An 18,292-nucleotide genomic window follows, 5' to 3' on the forward strand; every position below is an offset into this window, starting at 1 on the left:
CCCTTGGGTATCCAAAAATGTCACCCAGGCACCCAGAGTGTCCCTTGGGTATCCAAAAATGTGTCCCAGGCACACAGAGGGTCCCTTGGGCATCCAAAAATGTGTTCCCAAGGCATCCAGAGTGTCCCCCAGGCACCCAGAGTGTCACCCAGGTATCCAAAAAAGTCACCCAGGCACCCAGAGTGTCACCCAGGTATCCAAAAATGTCACCCAGGCACACAGAGGGTCCCTTGGGTATCCAAAAATGTGTCCCCAAGGCATCCAGAGTGTCACCCAGGCACACAGAGTGTCACCCAGGTATCCAAAAATGTGTCCCCCCAGGCACCCAGAGTGTCCTTTGGGTAGCCAGAGGGTCCTTCATGTATCCAAAAATGTCCCCAAGGCACCCAGAAATGTCCCCCAGGCATCCAGAGTGTCCCCAAGACATCCAGAGTGTCCCCCAGGCATCCAAAACTGTCCCCCAGGCACTCAAAAATGACCCTCCCAGAAATGTCTCCCCCAGAGCCCTTCCAGGACCCTCTCAGGACCCCCAGAACCCTTCCAGAACAACCAGAACCCTTCCAGGACCCTCCCAGTACCCCCAGAACCCTTCCAGAACCCTTCCAGGACCCTCCCAGCACCCCCAGAACCTCCCAGGAAGAACCAAAGACAATCCCAGGACAACCCCAGAGCCCTTCCAGAACCTGCAGGAGCCCAGAACATTCTGGAAACCTTTCCAGGACCCTCTCAGGACCCCCAGAATCCTTCCAGGGCCCTCCCAGCACCCCCAGAACCCTTCCAGGACCCTCCCAGGATCCTCCTGGGACCCCCTAGGCCCTTGCAGGACCTGCAGGAGCCCAGAACATTCTGGAAACCCTTCCAGAACCCTCCCAAGACCCTTCCAGGACCCTCCTGGGACCCCCCAGGCCCTTGCAGGACCTGCAGGAGCCCAGAACATTCTGGAAACCCTTCCAGAACCCTCCCAAGACCCTCCCAGGACCCTCCTGGGACCCCCCAGGCCCTTGCAGGACCTGCAGGAGCCCAGAACATTCTGGAAACCCTTCCAGAACCCTCCCAAGACCCTTCCAGGACCCTCCTGGGACCCCCCAGGCCCTTGCAGGACCTGCAGGCACTCACAGCTAAGTGCAAAGGGCTGACGGGGACGCTGCTCTCCACGTCCTCCAGGCAGTTGAACGACATTTCCAGGAGCTGCAACGGCCAAAGCGACTCCAGAGCTGCTCCCAGAGCCTCTCCCACCCCAAACAGCCAAAATTCGGGATGTGGAGCTCCCCAAATCCCGTTTTTCCGGACTTATTCCCCTCCTTTCTCTCAATTCCAGGTTGACAGATCTGATTTTTCTCTGCAGTTCAGGATTTCCCTCTTTCTTGGAGGGATTTTCTCTCTTTTCCTGGGGTTTTCCCTCTTTCCTGAGGGGATTTCTGAGGGATTTTCCCTCTCTCCTAGGGAGTGTTTTCCCTTTTTCCTGGGGTTTTCCCTCTTTTCCTGGGATTTTTCCCTCCCTCCTGGTGGGTTTTTCCCTCTTTTCCTGGGATTTTTCCCTCTTTCCTGAAGGATTTTCTCTCTTTCCTGGGGAGAATTTCTGAGGAATTTTCCCTCTTTTCCTGGGATCTTCCCTCTCTCCAGGGGGGGATTTCTGAGGGATTTTACCTCTTTCCTGGGGAATTTTCCCTCTCTCCCAGGGGACTTTCCCACTCTCCCAGGTGATTTTCCCTCTTTCCCAGTGGATTTTCCCTCTCTCCTGGTGATTTTCTCTCTTTCCCGGGTGATTTTCCTTCTCTTCCAGGGAATTTTCCCTCTCTCTGAGGATTTTCCCTCTCTCCCAGGGGATTTTCCCTCTCTCTGAGGATTTTCCCTCTCTCCCAGTGGATTTTCCCTCTCTCCCAGTGGATTTTCCCTCTCTCCCAGTGGATTTTCTCTCTCTCCCAGGTGATTTTCCCTCTCTCCAGGGGGATTTTCCCTCTCTCCCATTGGAATTTCCCTCTCTCCAGGGGGATTTTCCCTCATTCCCAGTGGATTTTCCCTCTCTCCCATTGGATTTTCCCTCTTTCCCAGTGGATTTTCCCTCTCCCAGTGGATTTTCCCTCCCTCCAGGGGGATTTTCCCTCTCTCCCAGTGGATTTTCCCTCTCTCCCATTGGATTTTCCCTCTTTCCCAGTGGATTTTCCCTCTCTCCCAGTGGATTTTCCCTCTCTCCAGGGTGATTTTCCCTCTCTCTGACGATTTTCCCTTTCCTGAGGGATTTTCCCTCTCTCCTGGAGGATTTTCCCTCTCTCCCATTGGATTTTCCCTCTCTCCCAGTGGATTTTCCCTCTCTCCCATTGGATTTTCCCTCTCTCCCATTGGATTTTCCCTCTCTCCAGGGTGATTTTCCCTCTCTCCCATTGGATTTTCCCTTTCCTAGGTGATTTTCCCTCTCTCCCATTGGATTTTCCCTCTCTCCCAGTGGATTTTCCCCTCTCTCCAGGGGGATTTTCCCTCATTCCCAGTGGATTTTCCCTCTCTCCCATTGGATTTTCCCTCTTTCCTGGAGGATTTTCCCTCTCTCCCAGTGGATTTTCCCTCTCTCCCATTGGATTTTCCCTCTCTCCCAGTGGATTTTCCCTCTCTCCCATTGGATTTTCCCTCTTTCCTGGAGGATTTTCCCTCTCTCCCAGTGGATTTTCCCTCTCTCCCATTGGATTTTCCCTCTTTCCTGGGGGATTTTCCTTCTCTCCCAGGGGATTTTCCCTCTCTCCTGGAGGATTTTCCCTCTCTCCAGGGGGATTTTCCCTCTCTCCAGGGGGATTTTCCCTCATTCCCAGTGGATTTTCCCTCTCTCCCAGTGGATTTTCCCTCTCTCCAGGGGGATTTTCCCTCTCTCCCATTGGATTTTCCCTCTCTCCCATTGGATTTTCCCTCTCTCCCATTGGATTTTCCCTCTCTCCCAGTGGATTTTCCCTCTCTCCAGGGGGATTTTCCCTCTCTCCCATTGGATTTTCCCTCTCTCCCATTGGATTTTCCCTCTCTCCCATTGGATTTTCCCTCTCTCCCAGTGGATTTTCCCTCTCTCCAGGGGGATTTTCCCTCTCTCCCATTGGATTTTCCCTCTCTCCCAGGGGTTTTTCCCTCTCTCCCATTGGATTTTCCCTCTTTCCCAGTGGATTTCCCTCTCCCCCAGCCCCCGGAGCCGCTCACCAGCTCCAGGTTCTGCCTGTTGCCGTAGGCGGCCGCGTAGTGGACGGCGGTGTAGCCCTGCTTGTCCCGCAGGGAAGGGTCAGCACCGTTATCCAGCAGGAATTCCAAACAGCTGCAACGGGACACAGGGGGAAAAAAATGAAGGAAAAGGGCAGGAAAACGTAGGGAAAGCCCCAAAACCCCGGAGCAGGTGCTGGAATCTCCCAGATGGAATGAGGGGCGGGCTCGGCCCGGAACGGCGGCAGATGGTTCCTCTTGCTGAGGATCCAGAGAGAGGAATTCCCAGGAAATTCCTGGGAAATTCCCAATGAATTTCCAGGAAATTCCCAGCAAAATTCATTCTTAATTCACAGCAAATTCCCAGCAAAACTGCCAGCAAATTCCCAGCAAATTCCTAGTAAAATCCCAGTAAAACTGCCAGCAAATTCCCAGTAAAATTCCCAGTAAATTCCTACCAAATTCCCAGTAAAATTCCCAGTAAATTCCTACCAAATTCCCAGTAAAATTCCCAGTAAATTCCTACCAAATTCCCAGCAAAATTCCCAGTAAATTCCTACCAAATTCCCAGTAAAATTCCCAGTAAATTCCTACCAAATTCCCAGTAAAATTCCCAGTAAATTCCTACCAAATTCCCAGTAAAATTCCCAGTAAATTCCTACCAAATTCCCAGTAAAATTCCCAGTAAATTCCTACCAAATTCCCAGTAAAATTCCTAGCAATATTCCCATCAAATTCCCAGTAAATTCCCATCAAATTCCCATCAAATTCCCAGTAAATTCCCAGAAAATACCGGTAAATTCCTAGCAAGCTTCTGGCAAAATTCCCACTAAATTCTCATTTAATTCCCATCAAATTCTCATTTAATTCCCATCAAACTCCCAGTAAATTCCCAGAAAATTCCCAGTTAATTCCCAGTTAATTCCCATCAAATTCCCATCAAATTCCCAGTTAATTCCCATCAAATTCCCAGTTAATTCCCATCAAATTCCCAGTTAATTCCCAGGGAATTCCCAGTTAATTCCCAGTTAATTCCCAGTTAATTCCCAGTTAATTCCCAGTTAATTCCCGGGAAGTTCCCACCCAAAGCACTCACAAAAACGCCTCCTTCAGCCTGGACTCCTTCAGGGGCTCCTCGTCGCTGGCTCCCGAATGAGTCTCTGCTCTGCAACGGCACCGGGGACACCGGTGACAATGGGGACAATGGGGACACCGGTGACAATGGGGACACCGGTGACAATGGGGACACCGGTGACAATGGGGACAATGGGGACAGCACCCGGGACAGCATGAGGGACACCGGTGACAATGGGGACACCGGTGACAATGGGGACAGTGGGGACACCGGTGACAATGGAGACACCGGTGACAATGGGGACAGTGGGGACAGCACCCGGGACAGCACGAGGGACACCAGTGACAATAGGGACAATGGGGACAGCACTGGGGACAACGGGAGCACCGGTGACAATGGGGACAGGGGGGACAGCACCAGGGACAGCACAAGGGACACTGATGACAATGGGGAGACTGGGGACAGCAGGGACAATGGAGACAATGGGGACAACAGGGACAGCGGGGACAACAGGGCCACTGGGGACAGCATCCATGGGGACACTCCCAGTGCCACCTGGGGCTGGTGACAATTCCCATGGGGACATCCCCAGTGCCAGCAGTGCCACCTGGGGTTGGTGACAACACCCACAGTGCCACCTCCAGTGCTACCCCCAGTGCCACTCTCGGTGCCAGCAGTGCCACCTGGGGCTGGTGACAATGCCCACAGTGCCACCCCTGGTGCCACTTGGGGCTGGTGACAATGCCCCCAGTGACACCCCCAGTGCCACCCCTGGTGCCACCTGGAGCTGGTGACAATGCCCCCAGTGCCACCCCTGGTGCCACTTGGGGCTGGTGACAATGCCCCCAGTGCCACCCCTGGTGCCACCTGGAGCTGGTGACAATGCCCACAGTGCCACCCCTGGTGCCACTTGGGGCTGGTGACAATGCCCCCAGTGACACCCCCAGTGCCACCCCTGGTGCCACCTGGAGCTGGTGACAATGCCCCCAGTGCCACCCCTGGTGCCACTTGGGGCTGGTGACAATGCCCCCAGTGCCACCCCCGGTGCCACCCCTGCCCACCTCCTGTAGGTGTCGGAGGCGGCCGCGTAGTGCAGGGGGGTGCAGCCTTTGCCGTCGGCCTCGTTGGCGCTGGCCCCGGCTGTCACCAGTGTCACCGTGCACTGGTAGCTGCCGTTGGCGGCCGCGTAGTGCAGGGGGGTCCTGGGGACACAGAGGGGACACACGGGCTCAGCACGGCTTGCCAAACTCACCTTCCAGGACCTGCTGGAGCCCAGGACACCCCAGCAACCCTTCCAGGACCCAGAACATCCCAGAAACCCTTCCAGGACCTTCCCAGGACACCTTTAAACCATTCCAGGACCCTCCCAGGACACCCTCAAACCCTTCCAGGACCCAGAACATCCCAGGAACCCTTCCAGGACCTTCCCAGAACGTCCTAGAAACCCTTCCAGGACCCAGCAGAAGCCCAGGACACTTCAGGAACCCTTCCAGGACCCTCCCAGGACACTTTGAGAACCCCTCCACGACCTAGAACATCACAGAAACCTTTCCAGGACCCAGCAGAAGCCCAGGACACTTTGGAAACCCCTCTTGGACCCTCCCAGGACACCCCAGAACCCTTTCAGGACACCCCAGAACCCTTCCAGGACCCAGCAGAAGCCCAGGACACTTTGGGAACCCTTCTAGGACCCTCCCAGAACACCCCAGAACCCTTCCAGGACCCAGCAGGACACCCCAGAACCCTTCCAGGACCCAGCAGGACACCCCAGAACCCTTCCAGGACCCAGCAGGACACCCCAGAACCCTTCCAGGACCCAGCAGGACACATCAGAACCCTTCCAGGACCCAGCAGGACACATCAGAACCCTTCCAGGACCCAGCAGGACACCCCAGAACCCTTCCAGGACCCAGCAGGACACCCCAGAACCCTTCCAGGACCCAGCAGGACACCCCAGAACCCTTCCAGGACCCACCAGGACACTTTGGGAACCCTTCTAGGACCCTCCGAGGACACCTCAGAACCCTTCCAGGACCCAGCAGGACACCCCAGAACCCTTCCAGGACCCAGCAGGACACCCCAGAACCCTTCCAGGACCCAGCAGGACACTTTGGGAACCCTTCCAGGACCCAGCAGGACACTTTGGGAACCCTTCCAGGACCCAGCAGGACACTTTGGGAACCCTTCCAGGACCCAGCAGGACACCCCAGAACCCTTCCAGGACCCACCAGGACACTTTGGGAACCCTTCTAGGACCCTCCCAGGACACCCCAGAACCCTTCCAGGACCCAGAACATCCCAGGAACCCTTCCAGGACCCAGCAGAAGCCCAGGACACTTTGGGAACCCTTCTAGGACCCTCCGAGGACACCTCAGAACCCTTCCAGGACCCAGCAGGACACCCCAGAACCCTTCTAGGACCCTCCCAGGACACCCCAGAACCCTTCCAGGACCCAGCAGGACACCCCAGAACCCTTCCAGGACTCAGCAGGACACCCCAGAACCCTTCCAGGACCCAGCAAGACACCCCAGAACCCTTCCAGGACCCAGCAGGACACCCCAGAACCCTTCCAGGACCCAGTAGGACACCCCAGAACCCTTCCAGGACCCAGCAGAACACGTTGGGAACCCTTCCAGGACCCAGCAGGACACCCCAGAACCCTTCCAGGACCCAGCAGGACACATCAGAACCCTTCCAGGACCCAGCAGGACACTTTGGGAACCCTTCCAGGACCCAGCAGGACACCCCAGAACCCTTCCAGGACCCAGCAGGACACCCCAGAACCCTTCCAGGACCCACCAGGACACTTTGGCAACCCTTCCAGGACCCAGCAGGACACCCCAGAACCCTTCCAGGACCCAGAACATCCCAGGAACCCTTCCAGGACCCAGCAGAAGCCCAGGACACTTTGGGAACCCTTCTAGGACCCTCCGAGGACACCTCAGAACCCTTCCAGGACCCAGCAGGACATCCCAGAACCCTTCCAGGACCCAGCAGGACACCCCAGAACCCTTCCAGGACCCAGCAGGACACTTTGGGAACCCTTCCAGGACCCAGCAGGACACCCCAGAACCCTTCCAGGACCCAGCAGGACACCCCAGAACCCTTCCAGGACCCAGCAGGACACTTTGGGAACCCTTCCAGGACCCAGCAGGACACTTTGGGAACCCTTCCAGGACCCAGCAGGAGTTCAGAGCCCCCGGCCCAGGGCGGCTCTGGGGTTTTCCCGCCCCCAGGATTTCGGGGATGTGCGAATGTCCCGGCCCAGGAGCCGCTCACCTCCCGAATTTATCCCTCCTCCTCAGGTCAGCGCCGCTGCTCAACAGCAAATTGAGACATTCGACGTTCCTGCAGGAGGGGACAGGGGTCAGCCACCCAGAAATGTCACCCAGCCACCCAGAAATGTCACCCAGGCACTCAAAGTGTCACCCAGGCACTCAAAGTGTCACCCAGGTACCCAAAGTGTCACCCAGGTACCCAAAAATGTCACCCAGGCACCCAAAAATGTCACCCAGGCACCCAAAGTGTCACCCAGGTACCCAAAAATGTCACCCAGGCACCCAAAAATGTCACCCAGGCACCCAGAAACATCACCCAGGTACCCAGAAACGTCACCCAGGTAGCCAAAAATGTCACCCAGGCACCCAAAGTGTCACCCAGGTACCCAAAAATGCCACCCAGGTACCCAAAAATGTCACCCAGGCACCCAAAAATGTCACCCAGGCACCCAAAGTGTCACCCAGGCACCCAAAAATGTCACCCAGGCACCCAAAGTGTCACCCAGACACCCAAAAATGTCACCCAGGCACCCAAAAATGTCACCCAGGCACCCAGAAATGTCACCCAGGTACCCAAAGTGTCACCCAGGCACCCAAAAATGTCACCCAGGTACCCAAAGTGTCACCCAGGCACCCAAAAATGTCACCCAGGTACCCAAAAATGTCACCCAGGCACCCAAAGTGTCACCCAGGCACCCAAAAATGTCACCCAGGTACCCAAAAATGTCACCCAGGCACCCAAAGTGTCACCCAGGTACCCAGAAACATCACCCAGGTACCCAAAAATGTCACCCAGGTACCCAGAAACATCACCCAGGCACTCAAAGTGTCACCCAGGCACCCAGTGTCACCCAGGCACCCAAAAATGTCACCCAGGCACCCAAAAATGCCACCCAGGTACCCAAAAATGTCACCCAGGCACCCAAAGTGTCACCCAGGTACCCAAAAATGTCACCCAGGTACCCAGAAACATCACCCAGGTACCCAAAAATGTCACCCAGGCACCCAAAGTGTCACCCAGGCACCCAAAAATGTCACCCAGGTACCCAGAAATGTCACCCAGGTACCCAAAAATGTCACCCAGGTACCCAGAGTGTCCCTCCCAGGAGTGTTTCCCCCAGAGCCCCTCCAGGACCTGCAGGACCCTTCCAGGACCCTTCCAGGACCCAGGTGTCCATCCCTGCTCCCAGCAGGTCCATGCCCTCCCTCAGAGCACTGTCCCCATGTCCCAGGTGTCCTCATGTCCCCAGATGTCACAGCTGTTCCCAGATGTCCCTGTGTCCCCAGTGTCCCCATGTCCCTAGCTGTCCCCAGCTGTCCCAGTGTCCCTGGTGTCCCCAGCTGTCCCAGCTGTCCCCATCACCCCAGTGTCCCCATCTCCCCAGCTGTCCCCATGTCCCCAGCTGTCCCAGTGTCCCCAGCCGTCCCAGCGTCCCCATGTCCCCAGCTGTCCCCAGCTGTCCCTATGTCCCCGGTGTCCCCAGCTGTCCCAGTGTCCCCAGCTGTCCCAGTGTCCCCATGTCCCCAGCTGTCCCCAGCTGTCCCAGTGTCCCTGGTGTCCCAATGTCCCCAGCTGTCCCCATGTCCCCAGTGTCCCCAGCTGTCCCCATGTCCCCAGCTGTCTCCAGCTGTCCTGGTGTCCCCATGCCCCCAGCTGTCCCGGTATCCCCGGTGTCCCCAGCTGTCCCCATGTCCCCAGCTGTCCCCATGTCCCCAGTGTCCCCAGCTGTCCCCATCTCCCCAGCTGTTCCACTGTCCCCATGTCCCCAGCTGTCCCCAGCTGTCCCGGTGTCCCTGGTGTCCCCATGTCCCCAGTGTCCCCAGCTGTCCCCATGTCCCCAGTGTCCCCAGCTGTCCCCATGTCCCCGGTGTCCCCATGTCCCCGTGTCCCCAGTGTCCCCATGTCCCCAGTGTCCCCAGCTGTCCCGGTGTCTCCAGTGTCCCCATGTCCCCAGTGTCCCCAGCTGTCCCCGTGTCCCCGGTGTCCCCAGCTGTCCCCATGTCCCCGTGTCCCCGGTGTCCCCATGTCCCCGTGTCCCCAGCTGTCCCCATGTCCCCGGTGTCCCCGTGTCCCCACCCTCCGGAGGCGGCGGCGTGCAGGCAGGTCCTGCCCAGGCAGTCGGGGGTGTTGATGTCGAAGCCGGCCGAGAGCACGTGCTCGTTGCTCAGCGACGACACGATGCTGTACAGCTGGCCTGGGGTACAGCCCGTGTCACCGAGTGTCCCCAGGGCCACATGGCTGTCCCCAGGGGTCACCGTGGGTCCCCAAGGGTCACCAAGGTGTCCCCAAGGGTCACACAGCTGTCCCCAAGGGTCACACAGCTGTCCCCAGGGGTCACCGTGGGTCCCCAAGGGTCACCAAGGTGTCCCCAAGGGTCACACAGCTGTCCCCAAGGGTCACCAAGGTGTCCCCAGGGTCACACGGCTGTCCCCAGGGGTCACCGTGGGTCCCCAAGGGTCACCAAGGTGTCCCCAGGGTCACACAGCTGTCCCCAAGGGTCACCGAGTGTCCCCAAGGGTCACCCAGGTGTCCCCAAGGGTCACCCAGGTGTCCCCAGGGTCACATTGGTATCCTCAGGGTCACCACCAGTCCCCAGGGTTACCTCAGTGTCCCCAGGGGTCATTTTGGTGTCCCCAGGATCACCAAGGTGTCCCCAGAGTCACTCTGGTGTCCCCAAGGGTCACTCTGGTGTCCCCAAGAGTCACCTCAGTGTCCCCAGGGTCCACTCTGGTGTCCCCAGGGTTCACTTTGGTGTCCCCAAGGGTCACTTTGGTGTCCCCAAGGGTCACCTCAGTGTCCCCAAGGGTCACTCTGGTGTCCCCAGGGTTCACTTTGGTGTCCCCAAGGGTCACCTCAGTGTCCCCAAGGGTCACTCTGGTGTCCCCAAGGGTCACCTCAGTGTCCCCAAGGGTCACTCTGGTGTCCCCAGGGTTCACTCTGGTGTCCCCAAGGGTCACCTCAGTGTCCCCAGGGTTCACTCTGGTGTCCCCAAGGGTCACTCTGGTGTCCCCAAGGGTCACTCTGGTGTCCCCAGGGTTCACTCTGGTGTCCCCAAGGGTCACCTCAGTGTCCCCAGGGTTCACTCTGGTGTCCCCAAGGGTCACCTCAGTGTCCCCAGGGTTCACTCTGGTGTCCCCAAGGGTCACTCTGGTGTCCCCAAGGGTCACTCTGGTGTCCCCAAGCCCCTGGCCGTGCAGGCATGTCCCACCTGAGGAAAGCAGCTTGCGGCAGCAGTCGGAGAAGCCGAAGAGCACGGCCAGGTGCAGAGGGAACATGTCGTGGATCCCGCGCCTGCAGGGAGGAGCCGGGGTCAGCAGTGCTGGCAACGGGGCTGGAGAAGCTTCTGGAAAACTCCCCAGGGAGCCCAGGGAAAAGGAGCTTGGAGGGAATTTCCCCTGACGGGAGACGGGGCCGGGCTCTGCTCCCAGGGACAGCCCCAGACTCCACCTGGCTGGACATTCCAGGGAGGAATTCCCTCCTTTGGGAGCGCCCCGGGAGGGTGGGAATCGCTGCCCCGGGCTGGGGTGAGGGCTGGAGCTGCTGCCCCGCGAGGCTTTTCCCACCCTCATTCCACAATGTCCCAGCTGTCCCCAGAAACCCTTCCAGGACCCTGCCAGAACATCCCAGAACCCTTCCAGGACCCTCCCAGAACACCCCAGAACCCTTCCAGGATCTTCCCAGGACCCCCAGAACCCTTCCAGGATCTTCCCAGGACCCCCAGAACCCTTCCAGGACCCTCCCAGAACACCCCAGAACCCTTCCAGGATCTTCCCAGGACCCCCAGAACCCTTCCAGGACCCTCCCAGAACACCCCAGAACCCTTCCAGGACCCTCCCAGAACACCCCAGAACCCTTCCAGGACCCTCCCAGGACCCCCAGAACCCTTCCAGGACCCTCCCAGGACCCCCAGAACCCTTCCAGGACTCTCCCAGGACTCTTCTGGGGCTCTTCCAGGACCCAGAACATTCTGGAACCCTGTCCCAGGATCCCCCAGAACATTCCAGAATGCTCCCAGGACCCTTCCTGGACCCACCCAGGACCCAGAACATTCTGGAAACCCTTCCAGGACCCTCCCAGGGGCCTCCCAGGACACCCCAGAACACCTTCAGAACCATCCAGAACATTCCAGAACCCCCCCAGGACCCCCCAGAACATTCCAGACCCTCCCACGACCCAGAACATTCCAGAACGCCCCCCAGGACTCCCCAGAACATTCCAGAACCCCCCCAAGACCCAGAACATTCTGGACCCCCCCCCCACCCCAGGACCCCCCCGAACATTCCAGGACCCCCCGGAACATTCCAGACCCCCCCAGGACCCCCCAGAACATTCCAGAACCCCCCCAGGACCCCCTGGAACATTCCAGACCTCTCCCAGGAACCCCCAGGAACCAAGAACATTCCGGAACCCCGCCAGAACATTCCGGAACCCCCCCAGAACATTCTGGAACCCCCCCCCAGAACCCCCCCTAGAATCCGCCAGGACCCCCCCCAGAACATTCCAGAACTCCCCCCATCCCACCCGGAACATTCCGGAACCCCCCCCAGAACCCCACCAGGACCCCCCCAGAACATTCCAGAACCACCCCCCGGACCACCCGGAACATTCTGGAGCCCCCCAGGACCCCCCGGAACATTCCAGAAACCCCCCCCCCGGACCCCCCGGAACATTCCAGACCCCCCCAGGACCCCCTGGAACATTCCAGAACACCCCGGAACATTCCAGACCCCCCCAGAACTCCCCCAGGATGCCCCAGAACATTCCAGACCCCCCCAGGACCCCCTGGAACATTCCAGAACCCCCCGGAACATTCCAGACCCCCCCAGAACCCTCCCAGGACCTCCCAGAACATTCCAGACCCTCCCAGGACCCCCCGGAACATTCCAGACCCTCCCAGGACCCCCCGGAACATTCCAGAACATTCCAGACCCTCCCAGGACCCCCCGGAACATTCCAGAACATTCCAGAACCCCCCCAGGACGCCCCAGAACATTCCAGACCCTCCCAGGACCCCCCGGAACATTCCAGAACATTCCAGACCCCCCCAGGACCCCCCGGAACATTCCAGAACATTCCAGACCCCCCAGGACCCCCCGGAACATTCCAGAACATTCCAGACCCCCCCAGGACCCCCCGGAACATTCCGGACCCTCCAGAACCCCCTGGAACATTCCAGACCCCCCCAGAACCCCCCGGAACATTCCGGACCCCCCCAGGACCCCCCGGAACATTCCAGACCCCCCCAGAACCCCCCGGAACATTCCAGACCCCCCCAGGACCCCCCGGAACATTCCAGAACATTCCAGACCCCCCAGGACCCCCCGGAACATTCCAGAACATTCCAGAACCCCCCAGGACCCCCCGGAACATTCCGGAACCCCCCGGTCCGGGCTGACCTGGCGGTGTCGGCGCCGTTGGTCATTAAGGTGCTGATGAGCAGCTCGTGGCCGTAGCGCGCGGCCACGTGCAGCGGCGTGTTCCCGAACTTATCGGCGCAGTCGATCTCGCTCCCTGCGGGGCCGGATCCCGGGGATTCGCCGCCATTCCCGGCTCCCAGATCCCGGGATTCCCACACCCCCCACCCCGCCACCCGCGGGAAAAGTTCCGGAATGTTCAGGGCGGCAGCGCCCGCGGCCTGGCTGGGATCCGACGGGAATGGCGGGAAATTCGGGAATATTGGAATGGGGGAGGAGCCAAAGGGAATGTTGGGAATGCTGGGAATGCTGGGAATACCGGGGAGGGGGAGGAGCCAATGGGAATGGCGGGAATATTGGGAATACTGGAGAGGGGGAGGAGCCAATGGGAATGCTGGGAATATTGGGAATACCGGGGAGGGGGAGGAGTCCATGGGAATGGCGGGAAATTCGGGAATATTGGAATGGGGGAGGAGCCAATGGGAATGTCAGGAATGTTGGGAATGCTGGAAATGCTGGGAATACTGGAGAGGGGGAGGAGCCAATGGAATGTTGGGAATGCTGGGAATAATTGGAATACTGGAGAGGGGGAGGAGCCAATGGGAATGCTGGGAATGTTGGGAATGTTGGGAATACCGGAGAGGGGGAGGAGCCAATGGGAATGCTGGGAATATTGGGAACACTGGAGAGGGGGAGGAGCCAATGGGAATGCTGGGAATGCTGGGAATACTGGGAATACTGGAGAGGGGGAGGAGCCAACAGGAATGTTAGGAATGTTGGGAATACCAGAGAGGGGGAGGAGCCAATGGGAATGTTGGGAATGTTGGGAATGTTGGGAATGTTGGGAATACCGGAGAGGGGGAGGAGCCAATGGAATGTTGGGAATATTGGGAATGTTGGGAATATTGGAGAGGGGGAGGAGCCAACGGGAATGTTGGGAATGCTGGGAATGTTGGGAATATTGGAGAGCGGGAGGAGCCCACGGGAATGTCGGGAATGTTGGGAATATTGGGAATACCGGAGAGGGGGAGGAGCCAATGGGAATGCTGGGAATGCTGGGAATACCGGGGAGGGGGAGGAGCCAACAGGAATGGCGGGAAATTCCGGAATATTGGGAATACCGGAGAGGGGGAGGAGCCCACGGGAATGCTGGGAATATTGGGAATACCGGGGAGGGGGAGGAGCCAACGGGAATGCTGGGAATGCTGGGAATATTGGGAATACTGGAGAGGGGGAGGAGCCAATGGGAATGTCAGGAATGTTGGGAATGCTGGGAATATTGGGAATACCAGACAGGGGGAGGAGCCAACGGGAATGTTGGGAATATTGGAATGGTGGAGGAGCTGATGGGAATGTCAGGAATATTGGGAATACTGGAATTATGGAGGAGACAACGGGAGTGATGGGAATATTGGAATGGGGGATGATCCGACAGGAATGTTGGGAATGTCAGGAATACTGGAGTGGTGGAGGAAGTGATGGGAATACTGGAGGCATCTGACAGGAATGTTGGGAAGAATTTTGGAATACTGGAGATTTCTGACAGGAATATTGGGAAAAATATTGGGAAAAATATTGGGAAAAATATTGGGAAAAATATTGAGAAAAATATTGGAATATTGGAGGATCTGATGGGAATTTTGGAGGATCTGACAGGAATATTGGGAAAAACACTGGAATATTGGATGATTTGATGGGAATATTAGGAAAAACATTGGAATCTTGGAGGATCTGGCAGGAATACTGGGAAAAACACTGGAATATTGGAAGATTTGATGGGAATATTAGGAAAAACGTTGGAATCTTGGAGGTTCTGGCAGGAATTCTGCCTTTCGGGCTGCGGCTGGAATTTCAGCTCCCTGAAATTCCCTGGGTGCACGAGGCCAGAGGAGCCACGTGGGAGTTTGGGATGATTTGGGAAAGCCCCAAGCCCCCCCTGAGCTTCCAGGAAAACCCGGGATAAGGCGGGAACGCACGGACCGTTCTGGATGAGGATCTGCGAGCGCGTGAAGCGTCCGTGGATCGCCGCCATGTGCAGGGGGCTCTTCCCTTCCTTGCTCTGTGGAAAACAGCCCCAGATGGGCTCAGCTGCACCCCAAAACCTTCCCAAAATCCCCAAATCCTGAGGGGCTCAGCTGCACCCCAAAACCTTCCCCAAAATCCCAAAATCCTGAGGGGCTCAGCCACACCCCAAAACCTTCCCAAAATCCCCAAATCCCGAGGGGCTCAGCCACACCCCAAAACCTTCCCCAAAATCCCCAAATCCCAAGGGGCTCAGCTGCACCCCAAAACCTTCCCCAAAATCCCAAAATCCTGAGGGGCTCAGCTGCACCCCAAAACCTTCCCCAAAATCCCAACCTCAAATCCTGAGGGGCTCAGCTGCACCCCAAAACCTTCCCAAAATCCCCAAATCCTGAGGGGCTCAGACACACCCCAAAACCTTCCCCAAAATCCCCAAATCCTGAGGGGCTCAGCTGCACCCCAAAACCTTCCCCAAAATCCCCAAATCCTGAGGGGCTCAGCTGCACCCCAAAACCTTCCCCAAAATCCCCAAATCCTGAGGGGCTCAGCTGCACCCCAAAACCTTCCCCAAAATCCCCAAATCCTGAGGGGCTCAGACACACCCCAAAACCTTCCCTAAAATCCCAATTCCAAATCCTGAGGGGCTCAGCTGCACCCCAAAACCTTCCCTAAAATCCTAACCCCAAATCCCGAGGGGCTCAGCTGCACCCCAAAACCTTCCCCAAAATCCCCAAATCCCGAGGGGCTCAGCTGCACCCCAAAACCTTCCCAAAATCCCCAAATCCCGAGGGGCTCAGCTGCACCCCAAAACCTTCCCAAAATCCCAACCTCAAATCCTGAGGGGCTCAGCCACACCCCAAAACCTTCTGCACCCCAAAACCTTCCCAAAATCCCCAAATCCCGAGGGGCTCAGCTGCACCCCACACCTCCCCCAAAATCCCAACCCCAAATCCTGAGGGGCTCAGCTGCACCCCAAAACCTTCCCCAAAATCCCAACTCCAAATCCTGAGGGGCTCAGCCACACCCCAAAACCTTCCCCAAAATCCCAACCTCAAATCCTGAGGGGCTCAGCCACACCCCAAAACCTTCCCAAAATCCCCAAATCCCGAGGGGCTCAGCTGCACCCCAAAACCTTCCCCGCCCCTCCAACCCCAAATCCTGAGGATCCTGGGGTTCAGCCGCACCCCAGCACCTTCCCTGCCCCTCCAACCCCAAATCCCAACGCCTTTCCCACCCCTCCAACCCCAAATCCCGAGGATCCAGTGCCTGGAACCACACCCCAGCACCTTCCCCACCTCTCCAACCCCAAATCCCAACACCTTCCCCACCTCTCCAACCCCAAATCCCAGCACCTTCCCCACCTCTCCAACCCCAAATCCCAGCACCTTCCCCACCTCTCCAACCCCAAATCCCAACACCTTTCCCACTCCTCCAACCCCAAATCCCGAGGATCCAGTGCCTGGAACCACACCCCAGCACCTTCCCTGCCCCTCCAACCCCAAATCCCAACACCTTTCCCACCCCTCCAACCCAAATCCCGAGGATCCAGCGCCCGGAACCACACCCCAACACCTTCCCCACCTCTCCAACCCCAAATCCCAACACTTTCCCACCCCTCCAACCCCAAATCCCGAGGATCTGCACCTGGAAGTTGACGTCGGCGCCGTTGTTGACGAGGATCTCGAGGCACAGGGCGCCGTTGGTGGAGACGGCGGCGAAGTGCAGGGGCGTGAAGCCTTTGTCGTTGGGCTGGTTCACGTTGGCCCCCACGTTGACCAGCTCGTTGGCCACGGCGTCCTGGCCCATGTAGCAGGCGATGTGCAGCGCCGTGTTCCCGAAGGAGTTGGGCTCGTCGATCTGCGGGATCGTGGGATCCGTGGGATTCATGGATCCATGGGATCCATGGGATCCACGGGATTTGGGGCTTAACGATGGGGAAAGCAGATGTGGAGGAGCCAAAGGTTCTGGCAGTGCCCTGGGATTCTGTCACCATTCTGGGATCCTGTCACCATTCTGGGATCCTGTCACCATCCCTCCTGTCACCATTCTGGGATCCTGTCAGCACCCAGGGATCCTGTCACCATCCTGGGATCCTGTCACCATCTTGAGACCCTGTCACCACCTCTCCTGTCACCATTCTGGGATCCTGTCACCATCCCTCCTGTCACCATCCCAGGATCCTGTCAGCACCCAGGGATCCTGTCACCACCCCTCCTGTCACCACCCCTCCTGTCACCATCCCAGGATCCTGTTACTGACCCTTCTGTCACCATTCTGGGATCCTGTCACTGCCCCTCCTGTCACCATCCCAGGATCCTGTCACCATCCTGGGACCCTGTCACCACCTCTCCTGTCACCATTCTGGGATCCTGTCACCACCCTGGGATCCTGTCACCATTCTGGGATCCTGTCACCACCCTGGGATCCTGTCACCACCCTGGGATCCTGTCACCATTCTGGGATCCTGTCACCACCCCGGGATCCTGTCACCACCCCTCCTGTCACCATTCTGGGATCCTGTCACCATCCCAGGATCCTGTCAGCACCCAGGGATCCTGTCACCACCCCTCCTGTCACCACCCCTCCTGTCACCACCCCTCCTGTCACCATCCCAGGATCCTGTTACTGACCCTTCTGTCACCATCTTGGGACCCTGTCACCACCTCTCTTGTCACCATCCCAGGATCCTGTCACCATCCCTCCTGTCACCATTCTGGGATCCTGTCATTGCCCCTCCTGTCACCATCCCAGGATCCTGTCACCATCCTGGGATCCTGTCACCATCTTGGGACCCTGTCACCACCTCTCCTGTCACCATCCTGGGGTCCTGTCACTGTCCCTCCTGTCGCCATCCAGGGATCCTGTCACCATCTCAAGATCCTGTCATGATCCTGGGATCCTGTCACCACCCCGGGATCCTGTCACCACCCAGGGATCCTGTCACCACCCTGGGATCCTGTCACCATTCTGGGATCCTGTCACCACCCCGGGATCCTGTCACCACCCAGGGATCCTGTCACCACCCCGGGATCCTGTCACCATTCTGGGATCCTGTCACCACCCAGGGATCCTGTCATCACCCAGGGATCCTGTCACCACCGCAGGATCCTGTCACTGTCCCTCCTGTCACCATTCTGGGATCCTGTCATCACCCAGGGATCTTGTCACCACCGCAGGATCCTGTCACTGTCCCTCCTGTCACCACCCATGGTGAAGGAATTTGGTTCATGGATATGTGGGAGCCACAGAATTCAGAGGATTTTGGGATTCAGGGAGCAAAAAGGCAACTGAGAACCACCCAAAGCTTCTGTCACCACCCAGGGGGAAGGAA

General features: G+C 58.1%; 1 protein-coding gene across 4 annotated transcripts in view; it reads right to left on the reverse strand.

The window, feature by feature from the left end:
* ANKRD52 (ankyrin repeat domain 52) overlaps window positions 1–18,292 on the reverse strand; it is a 46,796-nt gene that overhangs the window by 18,580 nt on the left and 9,924 nt on the right. For all 4 annotated transcript variants that reach the window (XR_015281269.1, XR_015281270.1, XR_015281268.1 and 1 more), the window contains exons 8-17: window positions 16,606–16,818; window positions 14,920–14,998; window positions 12,922–13,036; window positions 10,734–10,816; window positions 9,602–9,719; window positions 7,526–7,594; window positions 5,308–5,448; window positions 4,268–4,336; window positions 3,175–3,286; window positions 1,117–1,188 (exon numbers count right to left, since the gene is read on the reverse strand). Coding sequence is in view for 1 of the 4 variants with exons in the window: in XM_086870240.1 (XP_086726366.1) it covers window positions 1,117–1,188; window positions 3,175–3,286; window positions 4,268–4,336; window positions 5,308–5,448; window positions 7,526–7,594; window positions 9,602–9,719; window positions 10,734–10,816; window positions 12,922–13,036; window positions 14,920–14,998; window positions 16,606–16,818 (1,071 nt within the window). In the remaining 3 variants the exon portion in view is untranslated. The remainder of the gene's footprint in view (window positions 1–1,116; window positions 1,189–3,174; window positions 3,287–4,267; window positions 4,337–5,307; window positions 5,449–7,525; window positions 7,595–9,601; window positions 9,720–10,733; window positions 10,817–12,921; window positions 13,037–14,919; window positions 14,999–16,605; window positions 16,819–18,292) is intronic.

Source organism: Cyanistes caeruleus, chromosome 32 (assembly GCF_971803275.1).
Source record: "Cyanistes caeruleus chromosome 32, bCyaCae1.hap1.1, whole genome shotgun sequence".
Taxonomy (NCBI): Eukaryota; Metazoa; Chordata; class Aves; order Passeriformes; family Paridae; genus Cyanistes; species Cyanistes caeruleus.